The 15411-nt window shown below is 37.1% G+C and overlaps 1 protein-coding gene across 1 annotated transcript in view; it reads left to right on the top strand.

Moving 5' to 3' along the window:
• RAB1A (RAB1A, member RAS oncogene family) overlaps window positions 1-13217 on the top strand; it is a 32578-nt gene extending 19361 nt beyond the window's left edge. The window contains exons 3-6 of the mRNA XM_047781927.1: window positions 4635-4730; window positions 8924-9019; window positions 11016-11147; window positions 11398-13217. Of these exons, the coding sequence (XP_047637883.1) occupies window positions 4635-4730; window positions 8924-9019; window positions 11016-11147; window positions 11398-11595 (522 nt within the window). The 3' untranslated portion in view covers window positions 11596-13217. The remainder of the gene's footprint in view (window positions 1-4634; window positions 4731-8923; window positions 9020-11015; window positions 11148-11397) is intronic.
• The last annotated feature ends 2194 nt before the right edge of the window (window positions 13218-15411 follow it).

The raw sequence follows: 15411 nt of genomic DNA on the forward strand, positions 1-15411 counted from the left end.
ATTAAAAGACTTTAAAGTTAGATACTGCTTTTATTAAATTGACAAAGATTAAAATTAAGAATAAGGAGTTGCTCTTTTGGTGCAGTGGATACAAATCTGACTAGTATCCATGAGGATGTAGGTTCAATCCCTGGCCTTGCTCAGTGGGTTAAGGATTTACCACTGAGAGCTGTGAGCTGTGGTGTATGTTTCAGATGTAGCTCAGATCCTGTTGCTGTGGCGTAGGCCGGCAGCTTCAGCTCTGATTCATCCCCTAGCCTGGGAAATTCCTATGCTGTGGGTGTGGCCCTAAAAAGCAAAAAGAAAAACAAACAAAAAGAATAAATTCATGGGTTTGTTTGTTTGTTTGTTTGTTTTAACACTTTGGTGGCATGCAGAGGTTCCTGGGCCAGGGATTGAACCACACCACAGCAGTGACCCAAACCACTGCAGTGACAAGGCTGGATCCTTAACCTACTATTAAGATCGCCCAATAATTTCTAGTACTAAATCAGCAATTCTGGGAAGGTGGGAAGAATCTGGCATCTCTTGAGGAGATGGTATTTGTGCTCCAAAGAAAATCCTTTCCAGGATGCCTGTTGATCTAAGTCATAGGCTTTCAGAACTACCTACACAGTAGAATCACCCAGGAAGCATTTTAAAACACTGATTCTAGGACATTCCCCTGTGGCTTAGCGGGTTAAGGATCTGGTGTTGCTGCAGCTGTGGTACCGGTTGCACTTGCGGCATGGGTTTGATTCGTGGCCTGGGAACTGCCACAGGTATGGCGAAAAAAAAAAAAAATTACTGATTCTTAGACCCCCCTCAAAATAGAGAAAGGCTACAAAAGGTATGCTGAGGAAATGCATAGTAAGCTTTGGGAGCACAGAGAAAAGAATCTCTTGACTATTGCCCAAGGAGTTGGGATATGCTTGGACAATTAGTATTGCCTAAGTTCAAAATTGAAAAATGAATAAAAATTGCCTTGTGACCCAAGGGATGGGGAGTAGGGGGTATGCAGAAAGAGACACTGAGGATTGGGACAGAGGAATGGCATGTGCAGAGGCTCAGAGGCATGTAAGTGAGAGTCATTTAGGGGTTTATAAGAATTCTAACAAAGCACCTCATATGTAGAAGTGCTAGGTGAACATTTACTGCATTAATTTTGTTTTCTGCTCACTTTCTGTAGAACCTGATACTTACTAGACAATTAAAAATTTTAAATTGGAGTTCCCACTGTGGCACAATGGAATCAGCAGCATCTTGGGAGCCCTGGGGTGCAGGTTTGATTCCCCGCCTGGCACAGTGGGTTAAGGATCAGGTGTTGCTGCAGCTGCAACTTAGGTTGCAACTGTGGCTTGGATCTCATCCCTGGCCCAGGAACTCCATTTGCTGCAGGGCAGCCAGAAAAAGGAAAAAAATTTTAAAACATAAAGTAAAATTTTTTAATTTAAAAAACACCTAATAATGATGAGCATTTTGTCAAACTGCATACAATACTTCAAAAATATCTTTTTCCCAGTGAGTCTATGTGTGCATAAATGTGAATGTATGTGGATAAGTCAGCCAGTTACCTCTTAATACTTGGAGTTCTCTCTCATCACATTTTACAGTTTTCTTTAGAGATCTTTCAGTCCCATGATTCAGCTTTATCAAGACTTGCCTGAGGGAATGGGAGGGATCAGGAGCTTGGGCTTATCAGACACAACTTAGAATAGATTTACAAGGAGATCCTGCTGAGTCACATTGAGAACTATGTCTAGATACTCATATTGCAACAGAACAAAGGGTGGGGGGAAAAATGTATACATGTAAGGATAACTTGATCCCCTTGCTGTACAGTGGGAAAAAAATAAATTAAAAAAAAATAAAAATAAAACAATAAAAATAAAAAATAAATAAAAGACTTGCCTGGGAGTTCCCATCATAGCTCAGGTGGAAATGAATCTGAATAGTGTCTATGAGGATGCAGGTTTGATCCCTGGCCTTGCTCAGTGAGTTAAGGATCTGGTGTTGCTGTGGTGTGGGCTTGCAGATACAGCTCCAATGTGACCCCTATTCTGGGAACCTCCATATGCCACAAGTTCGGCCCTAAAAAGACAAAATAAATAAATAAATAAATAAAAGTGGTTGATTAGAACACACATTAAAAAAAAAAAAAAAAGACTAGCCCACAACAGCTTTATTTAATCCCTTTTCCCCTTCTCTTTGTTGGAGTGCCGTAAATACGGATCCCAAGTGTGTCATTTTCCCTTTATACACGTCAGTATGCATTTCTGAGAACTGGACTCTTTCATATAATATACATTTGTTGGTTTACAAAATAAATTTCCCAGGTTGTCTAAGAAGTGTGTTGTTACAGTTGGTGTGAATCACAATTCAAGACATGGTTCACACATTCCACTTGATTGTTTTGCTGCTTTTAGTCTCTTAGAGTTTTTCCAACTTTCCTCTTTTTAATTTATGTTTTTTTCATGTCATTTACTTTTTGTAGAAACTGGAGCCCTTGTCCTGTAAATTGTCCAACATTTTAGATTTGTCATCTTGCTTCTCTGTGGTGTCTTTAATTTTGTTCCTTTTTCCCTCATTTTTTCTAATCAGAGTAGGCCCCAGAGCAGTGCTCTCCTTATAGAAGCTACTAGTTCGTTGTGACTATTTAAATTTAATTAAAATTGAATAGAATAAAAAAAATTCAGTTCCTTGTTCTCACTAGCCACATAGTAGGGCTACTGGCTACAATTTGTAAAACCTATCAGTTTTTTTTTGACAGTGCTGCTTACTAGATTTGGGCTTGTTTAGATTTAAGCTCATCTTTGTTGGCAGAATACTTCTTAGGTGGTGTTTTGTGCCTGATAAGACTGTACAGTGGGTTTGTTTAGGTGGTGAAAGCCTGAACTCTCCATTCACCTATCTTTTCACATTTTCACTTAAAGGAAAAAACTGAGTTTTATTTCCATTATGAGTAAAATAATAGACACTTGAGGGAAAAAAACAGGTGTAATTTTAAAAGCTTAACCTTGGGTTAAACATGATTCACATAAAAACTTGTGCACAGATGTTCATAGCAGCATTATTCATAATAGCCAAAATGTAGAAACCAACCAAATGTCCATGAACTGATGAATGTAAACAAAATGTAGTATATCTATGCCTTATACAGTTACTCAGCCATGAATACAATGGAATGAAGTACTGATCCATGTTATGACATGGCTGGACCTTGAAAATTTTTTATTCTTAGTGAAAGAAGCCATACACAAAAGGCCGCACTGTATGATTCCATTGATGTGAAATGTCCAGAACAGACAAATCTATAGAGACATAAAGTAGTTTAGTAGTTTCTAGTGACTAGAGGGAGGAGGAAATGGAGAGTGACTGCTACGGGGTATAGGATTTTCTTTTGGGCTGATGAAAATGTTTTGGAATTTAATAGTGGTGATGGTTGCAGAACCATCTGAATATACTAAAAAATGGACCTGTACATTTTATTTTGCTTTTTAGGGCCGCACCCACAGCATATGGAGGTTCCCAGGCTAGGGGTTGAATCGGAGCTACAGCTTCTGGACTAAACCACAGCTCATGGCAACTCAGATCCTTAACCCACTGAGAGAGGCCAGGGATCGAACCCGCAACCTCATGGTTCCTAGTTGGATTTGTTTCCGCTGCACCACGACCGGAACTCCAAAAAGTTTTTTTTTAATTTTAGCTTTTTTTTTTTTTTTAGGGCCACACCCGTGGCATATGGAGGTACCCAGGCTAGGGATCAAATTGGAGCTGCTGCTGCTGGCCTACACCACAGCCACAGTAGTGCCAGATCCGAGCCACATCTGTGACCTACGGCAGTGCTGGATCCTTAACCCACTGAGCAAGGCCAGGGATCAAACCTGCAACCTCATGGTTCCCAGTTGGATTCGTTTCCGCTGAGCCAAGACGGGAACTCCATGGACTTTGACATTTTGAAAGGGTGAATTTTATGTTTTGTGGATTGTATTTCGATCTTGAAAAGTCATAACCAAGAAATGAAATTGATTTTTCTTAAAAAAATTTGGGAGAGTGACATGATCATAACTTTGTGGTGAATAAATTGGATGCGCTGGAGGAATAAGTGTTCTGCTGATTAGCAATTGGAAAAATTGGAGCTCCCATTGTGGCTCAGTGGGTTAAGAATCCAACATAGTGTCTGTGAGGATGTGGGTTCGATCCCTGGCCTTGCTCAGTAGGTTAAGGGTCTGGTGTTGCTGTGGCTGTGGCATAGGCAGGCAGCTAGCTGCAGCTCGGATTTGACCCCTAACCTAGGAACTTCCGTATGCCACAGGTGCAGCCCTACAGAAAAAAAGAAAAAAAAAATGGATAAATTATTCATAATCATTGAAAATATAAAACCTTTTTCTATATGTATCAGTATGTAAAGAATTTACTAAGAAATGTTTGGAAAAAGTAAAGAATAGCTATTGAAAAAAATCTTAAGAAGAAACCATTGTTAAATAGCACTTTGTCTTCAGAACATGAACTGAGTGCTGGAGCAGGATAAAATGGCTGTTCTCAAAATGTTTGCCTTATAAACTTTATCAGCTTTGTAGATAAAAGTATACAATATATTTCCTTATTTACTCTATTGAACATTCATTTTAATTATTAATTTTCTTTCTCTTCAGGATGATACATATACAGAAAGCTATATCAGCACAATTGGTGTGGATTTCAAAATAAGAACTATAGAGTTAGATGGGAAAACAATCAAACTTCAAATAGTAAGTAATTTTTGGACTAGAAATATTTTTGGAAATTATTTTGGTAAACTTAGAATATATTTGCCATTTTATTAATGTTAACAAAATTAGAGTATCTTCAGAATCATTCATCTATGATAGAGTGGTAGGTTAAGAATTTAGATTAAAAATGATTTCACTTAGGTTTACCTTCTACGAATGGAGTTTTCTATTCATAAAACAGAGAAATACACGTTTTAAGTCAAATTTGGTCCTAGTTCTTTTTCTTGTGCTTTTATCAGCAGGATCCAAGGGGTCTAAGTTGAAGTTTACCTTGTCTTATAGCAAAAGCATAGTGAACAATTTCTTTAATGTCTTTTATTGTGCTTAATACTGTGGAACTTTTCAAGAAACCTAGGAAAGGTTCTCCATATGTGGTTTAGTTGAAGAGTCTTAGATAGTGTGTTCCAACTCTGTAGAAAGAGAATTTTGTTAGAAGGGAACTTTGCTTTTTACAGCTCAGAAGATGGATGCTGAGAGATTTAATAACTTGCCTGCAACTACTGGCAGAACCATGTGACCCATAGCTCTCTGTTTTCAATATTTTGTGTCCCTATGCCAACCTGAACCCCTTATCCATCCTTACATCCCCAACCCTCAATTAAATAGACAGTTGTAGTAGAACCTTATCGTGGGTCTGGCTACTACCAGTGTGGACATATCTGGTCTTGAAAAAAATTAATCTCTGAGTATCTTTCAGAGTTGGTTATTGCTATGAGGTAACATAGAAAACAAGTGACTTTTCTCTTCATGTAATTGATATCATCCTGAACTGGAAGTTCTGAATTTGGAGTTAGAAAACTTGGATCTGTGGTCTTCATTCCATTTATTGGTTAGTCATAGTTAAACCTTACTTCAACCCTTTTCCTGAGCCTCAATTTTCTAAAATGAGTGTGATGATACCTGGTTCACTAACTAATAAGGTAGTTGTGAGAACCAAATCTATAGTGCTGTGTATGTGTATATGGTAATGTATGTGAAAGTCCTTTTTAAACTTTTGGGCAGTATACAGATGTTACTGATGATATGTCATACCCAGATAAAGTGGATATTTGATGGGTTATTATTTTTTTATTTGCTCCCTTTCTTTCGTGACTCTGATAAGGAAAAGAAAGGAACCCTACAAAAGAATTAGGGATTTTGTTACAAGTGAACACTTTTGATACCCGAAATTAGGATTTGCAAGGATGTAGTTATCAGAGATGGCTTGAAATACTTGGAACCAGTAGAGATTATTTTCTATATTGATTTTTCCCGTTGTATGTAAAGTGCCAGCTTGGCACCATAAAAAATATTTCAGAAAGATGCACTCAAGCCTCTAACTGTTCACGTGAAATGATTGTGTGATCATTGGCCTCCATACGATTTGAATATGTTTTTGTTAAACATTTATAATATAGTGCGACTTTGCTGTGGCTAGGAAGGGATCTTACAGGTCACTTAGTCTTCTTTCATCTTCAAGGAAGAATTTCCTTTCTCTATCTGGTGCTTTTTTTTTTTTTTTTTTAACATTTCTGGGAAGCTCACCATTTTTCAAAGCAGTCAGTTATTTATAAATAACCTCTAATTGTTAATTCTTTACACTGAGCCAAAGCCAGTTTTCTTTAACTTCTGTTTCTTATTTCTCTGCCTTTTGCAGCTGCCTTAATGAGATTAAATTAATTCCTTTTCTTTTGGCAGCCTGACATTTAGATTAATCTTATCACAACTTTCTACTTCTGAAGTCAGTGGTTCCTTTTGGAGCATGTTCTCAGAACCTTTCACAATTTGAGTTACACTTGCATTTTACAAGTGCCTTTTATTAAAATATGATTCCTAAAATCAAATACAAGATATAGTCCAGCCAGTGTAGACTACATGGGGTAAATATTTCCTTATTTTCTCTTGGACTTCAGGGACTCGTTACATTTTCTCATCTTTGACCCATTCAAGAACATAAAACGAAAATCAGAGTTTATTGCATTTGCTATCTCAAAAACCCACCAAAAACCTTAATTTTGGATCTTAAGGGTTTTGGTGGGTTTTTGGTTTTGTCTTATATTTTGTGACTGAGGTTTTAAAAATCTTAAATGCAAGACTTTACGTTTAACCCTGTTAACATATCACCTTGCCAGGCCTGAGTTATCCTTCCAAGTTCTCTAGGTCTTTCAAAATGATTTGGTTTATCTATATTTTAATTATCTTTTCTGCTTTTCCTGTTCAAGTGTGCCATCTGGGTCTTTATCAGAGTTAGTGATTACAGAGTATTCAGCAGTGCAGGGCATGTACAGAGTCCAGTCCCGTACCATGAAAGGCTTCTTTCTTTGACGGTGTATTCATTTTCATGAAGCTTTATGGAAATGCTTACATTATGCCAGGCATTCAGATAGGGCAGGGATGAGTGAAACAGCCCTGTAGGAGGAGGTCCAGTTTTAGTAGAAGAGACCAACATGGGAAAATCAGTTACTCTGGATTTTACTCTCTGGATGCCACTGCTCAGTCAACTACAATTCTTTGTTAAAGCATTTACTCAGAAAGTTCTTCCTTTTCTTTCTCTGTTTTGTGGAACAGGTTGGTAGGTGGAGAAGAGAAGGGAATTAGTATTTTATGGAGCAGTTTGTATAGTCAGGCATTGTTGCTAATAAGCACTTTACAAACATTAGTTCATTTAAACTTAAACTTACGTAAGTAAGGTGAGTGATATCTGGAATTTTTATAAGAAGATACTGTTAGGTGACTCTTCCTAGCATTAAACCAGGAACCTAGATTTGATGTTTTGAAGTCACACTGGCTTAACTACAGACCTCATGCTTCTCCAAGGATATCTTGAAAGACTTAAGGCTTCTTATTGATACAGTAGATCTACAGTCTTCTGACTCTTATGCTAGTACTATCGATGTAAAAGGTAATGAAACTGTGGTGGCTCGTTTTTGTTTGATGAACAATTGTTAACATATTACCTTTATTTGCTTATTATTTGCCCCCTCTCCCCAGTATGTTAAAGGAAAATATAGATGATTTACCCCAAAAATAGTAATTATGCATCTCTATTTTATTATGTAATAACCACTGTTATCACATCCAACAAAACTGACACTAATATTTTAATGTTATCTAATATCTGGTCTGTATTCAAATTTCCCCAAAAGTACAACTTATTTTTAACATTTAAGACCCAAGCTTGGTTGGGTCTTAGAAAAGGAAGTGATTTCACTGAGTGCTCTGGAACTTTTTTTTTTTTTTTTCCATTTAGGATGTTAGTGGAGATCAATGTCAAGTTCACAGGTATATTCCAAAATTTAATAATTTCTTCCTCCTAAAAGGCTGTTGAATCTTAATCTCCACTTGTATTAGGCTTCAAGTACATTTTTTCTTTTTTAAACAGTAACCATTAAGTAAACAGTCCATTATGTTCCCAGGAATCAAAATGTTATTTTTTTACCAGTATCTTTTAGTGGAGTAGGAAGCTAAACAATTTTTTTTTTTTTTAAGAAAAGGACATTGTATAGGAGCAGTTTAAACAAAATTCTTGTCACCCTTTTTAAAATCTAACAATTGAGTTTTCCTGATGTTTTTAATAGTTTCTTTAAACCCAGAACCTTAATGTAGCAAAGTATTTGTTTCCAGTGTTTGAGCCTCAATGATTGAGGTGTGGTAAATTGCTCTCAAAAAGAATTTTTTTAAAAGTATCTGGGCTCTTTCTTACATTGTTTCCCCTAGATTAAGATAATTGTTCCTGAGATGGTTAAAGTGCTGTTTTGGTAGTTAATCTGAATTGGGTCTTTTTCAGTGCTTTCCATGATGATAAAATATGCTAGCAAGTGATTTTCATCAATGCATGAGAGTTGTACTGTGTTACAGGGGCATTAGACACTAGTTTTCCTAATACCAAGTCAGCCTGTAAAATGATGCTGAAGGCTGTAGAGAATATGAAAAGTATGACATAGTTCCTGACCTCAAAGAGCTTATAATTACAATATTGGTAGCATTATTGCAAGCGAAATTATAGGCATTCCCTTCTTTTCTGGATCTTCAGGTATTTGGCAGTTACTGGGCAATTTAGTAGTATGAGTACAGAGAGCTAATGAATCCATGTCAAATCCTGATAATCACAACTATGTGAACGAAACCATCTCCCTCCTCCTGTCCTTTTCCCCAACTGTTAATGGAATGTGGATTTGATTGTTTTGTAACAGTGGGACACAGCAGGCCAAGAAAGATTTCGAACAATCACCTCCAGTTATTACAGAGGAGCCCATGGCATCATAGTTGTGTATGATGTGACAGATCAGGTAAGTTCCAGGAGAAAACTGTTACACTGATAGTTATTATTTTGATAAATAAATATCAGATTATTTTACTTTGCATATGTCCACCCCTAATTGTTAATCACATAAAAAAATGTTTCAAAGCAGTACTCTTATGAACAAGTTTATTGTTATTTTTCTCTCCTCCATCATTTGAATATCTAATGATTTGGTCAACCAGAATTTCCTATTCTTTTCCTTTAGTAAATGGAAGATTTAGTAATGGGTTTTAGATTTGCTTTCAAGGGACCCAAGGTATATTTATTATCAATTAAATGATTGTTTTGGCAGGAGTCTGTAGGGAATTGGGGTTGCTTGGTTTATACTGTGTTCTTGGTGCTATGTATTTACAGTAATTTGCCTGGTAATTAGCCCTGTCAGAATTGCCAAAAGTAATATTAGGGGTTTCTGCCTGGGGAGTATGTGGTTCATAAATAGGATGAGCTTTGAGGAAGGTTTTAATAAGAGGTCAGTGATTATCTAAAGATTAGCTGTTGAAAGAAAGTAGGGGGATGTGGAGATAGTGTGAAGAATGTGTTCCAAGGGCCATAATTATTCTTTTGAATTATAGACTTTATTTTTTATTTATTTATTCTTTTGTCTTTTTGCCTTTTCTATGACCGCTCCCGCGGCATATGGAGGTTCCCAGGCTAGGGGTCGAATTGAAGCTGTAGCCACCAGCCTACGCCAGAGCCACAGCAACGTGGGATCCAAGCCGCGTCTGCAACCTACACCACAGCTCAAGGCAACACCAGATCCTTAACCCACTGAGCAAGGCCAGGGATCAAACATGCAACCTCATGGTTCCTAGTTGGGTTCGTTAACCATTACGCCACCAAGGGAACTCCTGAATTATAGACTTTAGATTCAATTCTTAGGAGTATTGGGTGAGTGACAGCAACATGAAGGAAAAAATGTTGCAAAATTTAAAAAAAAATCTCAAGTCATTACAATGTATTTTAAAATGAAAATTCTGAAGTTCCCACTGGGGTGCAACAGAATCAGTAGCATCTTGGGAGCCCTGGCATGCAGGTTTGATGCCTGGCCTAGCACAGTGGGCTTAAGGAGCCAGCATTGCTGCAGGTGCAGCTTACAGCTGTAGCTGGGATCTGATCTCTGGCTTTATATGCTGTGGGGCAGCCAAAAAAGGAAAAAAAAATTTCTTCTGCCTTGGAGTTCCCACTGTGGTTCAGCAGGTTAAGAACCTGACATAGTGTCTGTGAGGATGCAGGTTTTATCCCTGGCTTTGCTCAGTGGGTTAAGGATCTGGCATTGTTGCAAGCTGTGTTGTAGGTCACACATGTGGCTCAGATCCATCATGGGTGTGGCCAGCAGCTGCAGCTCCTAATCAGCCCCTAGCCTGGGAACTTCTGTATGCCACATATGTTGCAGGTGCAGTCCTAAAAAGAAAAAAAAAGATCCCCTGAAATGTAACTGTAGGAGTTACCTTGTGGCATAGTGGGTTAAGGATTGGCATCACTGCAGAGGCTTGGGTTACTGCTGTGGCCTGGGTTAAATCCCTGGCCTGGGGATTTCCACGTGCTGGAGGTGCAAAAATATGATTGTGGAAGAGAAAACAAGCATCTTTACTTTGGACCCACTTAAAATCTTTTGCTATCTTTAGTAGTAACACTTCGTAGGCTAGCCTAAACCAAAATTTTGTCACATTTCAAATACCAGGTTTTGTAGTACATTTAAATTGCATATTCCAAAACAGTTGGATTTGCCTGAGCTGTATTTCCCTTGTAAATAAGGCATTTTCATCCCCAAGCCTTCAGACTCTTAATTTCTTAATTCATACAGGTATTACCATCGTTTTAATGTTAGTTCACTTCTTTCCCAGCACTAGAGGTTTTTTTGTAGCTAGATTATCTCACTGGCTCTTCTTAGGTCAGCCTAGATACTTATACTTCTGTTTATCACTTGCTTCATTAGAACCCTTATGTCCAGAAGTAATTGTCTTTACAATGCTTCTTTTTAGGAGTCCTTCAATAACGTTAAACAGTGGCTACAAGAAATAGATCGTTATGCCAGTGAAAACGTCAACAAGTTGTTGGTAGGGAACAAATGTGATTTGACCACAAAGAAAGTAGTAGACTACACAACAGCAAAGGTATGTTCAAAGTTGGATTTTCAAACTGAAATAGAAGGTTCTGAATCTGAATTATGTGTGGGTGTGGAGTCATCTAGTGGCCACAACCACCTTAGCTTTTAAAATGCCTGCACTAGAACACATAGTAATTTGTGCCGTGTCTCTCTGGATTCAGTAAACTTAGTCCTTCATCATTCCTCATTTCAGATGATAGGATGCACTAAGTGAAAAGGTTTTTTCAGTGTTAACTGTGCCTTACTTATTTTCTTAGGAATTTGCTGATTCCCTTGGAATTCCATTTTTGGAAACCAGTGCTAAGAATGCAACGAATGTAGAACAGTCTTTCATGACGATGGCAGCTGAGATTAAAAAACGAATGGGTCCTGGAGCAACAGCTGGCGGTGCAGAGAAGTCCAATGTTAAAATTCAGAGCACTCCGGTCAAGCAGTCAGGTGGAGGTTGCTGCTAAAATTCACCTCCGTCCTTTTCTCACAGCAATGAATTTGCAATCTGAACCCAAGTGAAAAAACAAAATTGCCTGAATTGTACTGTATGTAGCTGCACTACAACAGATTCTTACCGTCTCCACAAAGGTCAGAGATTGTAAATGGTCAATACTGACTTTTTTTTTATTCCCTTGACTCAAGACAGCTAACTTCATTTTCAGAACTGTTTTAAACCTTTGTGTGCTGGTTTATAAAATAATGTGTGTAATCCTTGTTGCTTTCCTGATACCAGACTGTTTCCCGTGGTTGGTTAGAATATATTTTGTTTTGATGTTTATATTGGCATGTTTAGATGTCAGGTTTAGTCTTCTGAAGATGAAGTTCAGCCATTTTGTATCAAACAGCACAACCAGTGTCTGTCACTTTCCATGCATAAAGTTTAGTGAGATGTTATATGTAAGATCTGATTTGCTAGTTCTTCCTTGTAGAGTTATAAATGGAAAGATTACACTATCTGATTAATAGTTTCTTCATACTCTGCATATAATTTGTGGCTGCAGAATATTGTAATTTGTTGCACACTATGTAACAAGACAACTGAAGATATGTTTAATAAATATTGTACTTATTGGAAGTAATATCAAACTGTATGGTGATAAGTATTGTTTTACTTCTTATGGCTAAAGGGAAAGAGCCTTGCATTATACTCAAAACAGCCATTTGTGTGTGCAACCAGGGCACTGTAGACCTATCTTAGAGCAGCATCCAATTTATGCTTTTCAGGTAATACACCCAATAAATGACCTAGGGAGGCTTCTGTGCTGCATAGGGATTTAACCAAGCTTAGTGGTTCAGGGAGATTAAATTGTATGAAAATAAGTTTAGAATGTATGCTATCTAGCCTGTTATCTCTGATCCTTCTCTTAAACCATTTGAAATACTTAATGATCAACATTTTGTTAATTCTTCTGTGGCTGAGGTGGAGAGCAGTACACTGTTCCTGATTGGCAGATTATTAAACTAACTTGTGTGCTAATATTTTTTCTTCCAAGCTCAGAGTTAGATGTCAACCCTTTTATCCTCCACAATCGTGTAACTTAGGTTGGAGGAGAGTCAAAGCATTGAAGTAGATAGGAAATTTACTATCTGCCCTAATTTTAGACATTTTATCCCTTAAAATTAGCTGAAAACATGAATGCTGGGTGGGAATGAGAGAAATATATTTATTTCAGTCGAATTTTGCACATGTGAAAATTTTGTTAACTAGGACAGTAATGATCCTAAGGTTTGTTTTTATTGTGGGAACAAAAATCTTTTGCTAACACTGGTATTTTAAAGTGAAAGTAGTCAAAGATTGTTTCCTTGGGGTTCAAGTAGCAGCCAAAACATTCTTTACTTAGGGGCTTGGGATGTGGCTGTTGGCAACACATTTTATGGTGGGGTCTTTAATTCAGTGATAAAATTTAAACTAAGAACAAGCCAAAAATTACAGGTTTCTTTATTTTCACTAAACAGGCAACTGAAATACATGGTACAAAAATAAGTGGTAAGATTATTGTAAAATGAAATGGACAGAATAAATATTCAATTTAATTTTCCATCTATGAGAATTTCACAATAAAATTACAGTTTACTTTGTATTATAGACGTGCTTGTTGGATCTATTCATCCTCACATAAGGCAACTGAAAAATTCCTCAAGTTACCAACAGTTATTTGGGTGAAGTTTTCTTTGATGCTTCAAATGGTTTGGTTTTTTTTTGCCTTATCAATTCAGTGTAATGGGGAAAAGAATCTGGAAACTATTTTTTAAAGTAGATGATACAAATGTTAAACAATGTGATGCACTTCCCTTTTATAAACTGTCAGCTTATTCTTGGTGAATCATCAAAAAACATAAATTTAAGATGTAAGCATATTCACATAATAACTTACTTAGTATTGAAAATTCTAGTGTTCTTTCCCAGTGGCAATTGAGACTAGGGCTTACTGCAAGACGCTTCAGCATGCTTCACTATTTGCTATTATGAACTTGCCAATAAATGCAGTTTTGAAACTATATATACTCCCATTCCTACCCCCATTTTCAAGTACAGACATTTCAAGCTACTGTGGGCATTAATAATCTGTTCACTCAGGGAAGGAAATTATTGCTTATCTTACTTCAAATGTAAGTGGCTGCCATGAATTAATCAGCTTACGGAAATGGAGTGTTCTAAACCTAAGCAGTCACAATCTCTGGGAAATCCTTGCAGGATGATAGCCATTCTGGTCTGAGCAGTAAGTAATCCCTGTTCTTTGACCCTGGACCAAAATTTCCTTCAGCATACACGTTGCCATTGGAGCATATTTTACATCAGCCCTTATGTTCCCATCTAAGCTTCAAAATGGCCCTGTATTGACACCACATGGGGCTCCACAAGAACCCAGGTTTTCAAACTACCAATCCAGCTGCAGTACTGCCACTTTCCTATGGAGTTAATTTCTACTAATTCGGAGGGACTACTAGGAAGTTGCACTACAGGTAAACTTGGGATTTCATAACCACACGTTATGTCACTACAAGTCACTGCTGTTCTAAGGCTAATATGTACCACAGTGAATCTAACTTGGCCAGGTCTGCTTATGGAATGCTCCTGGCAGCATCTTCCTAGGTGGAGACAGTTTGAGTTTCAAGGGAGGTTTTAAACTTCTAAAGATATCATTAATAGTTGTGTTGATACTCTTCGTGGCATTCACAACCAGCTAAAGTAGGCACCTTCAGTCACACCTTATCTCAAAGGAAGTGAACAAAAATATCTTAGATCATCTCTAGGTAAAGTTGTACTTTCCTGGGAACCAGGGTACTCTGAAATAAAATATTCTGTGAAAATTTCTGTCAGTTGAAACATTATTAGATTGAATAGGAGAATGGCATATTTAGCAATCAGTAGCTGTAAAATAAAGTTACAATTACTAGGCTGAATAGGAGAATGGCATATTTAGCATTCAACAGCTATAAAATACCATTGGCCAGTCTGTTTCTATAGGGTTGTAATCAGCTTTTTTTTGCCAGCTAGTAAATTTATTTTCATGCCTATTAAATGTTATGCCTATTAAATGTCAGTAAATAAACGGGCTTAACTCCCAAGGGCTATACTGTAACATACTGGAAAGGCAAGTACCAGTTTATAGCCACATTAAAGAGAAGGTGAAATAGAACAATTTAAGAATAGAAACCATTAGACGTGTCTTTTTAACCAATTCCACCCTCTTAAGACTATCTTACGTACAATTTTTTGCTAGGGAGGTGTTTTGTTTTGCCTTTTAAAATTTCACTATGTATGGAACCAAGGTTACAGTGGAGATGGTGGAATCATAATATACCATTTAGTTCTGGTCATGCCCTTTGGCATTATGGTAAAATCATACCAGAGTAGCAGAGGCACTTAAAATACTGCATTTTATATAGGTGCTTTTGAATTTTACACAGTTTTGCTTTATAGTTATTCTTTAAATATTATAACTTAACAGTTTACTTCTGGCATAAACTGAAAAATTTTAGAGCAGAAAAGTCACATTTAATAATAAATAGCATTTTAGTTCACATGGAGGTGAGACGGTATTAAGATTATGTGGCTCAGCCCCTGAAACTAAAGTCCCAAACTTCCTTTACAGAGAATAATTTTATATGTTTTGTTCTGAGGGGATATCAGAAATCTGCTTTATGAGAATAACTGTTCTACTGTTACCTTCTCCAGGGTGAGGTAACTTGTTTATTTCTTTATAAATTTAAAAGATCTTCCTTTTTTAAGCATTCTCCTCAAATGAGAATCTGGAATTTGAAAAAAGATTGTCTCA

This window comes from Phacochoerus africanus, chromosome 5 (assembly GCF_016906955.1).
Source record: "Phacochoerus africanus isolate WHEZ1 chromosome 5, ROS_Pafr_v1, whole genome shotgun sequence".
In the NCBI taxonomy this organism is placed as follows: domain Eukaryota; kingdom Metazoa; phylum Chordata; class Mammalia; order Artiodactyla; family Suidae; genus Phacochoerus; species Phacochoerus africanus.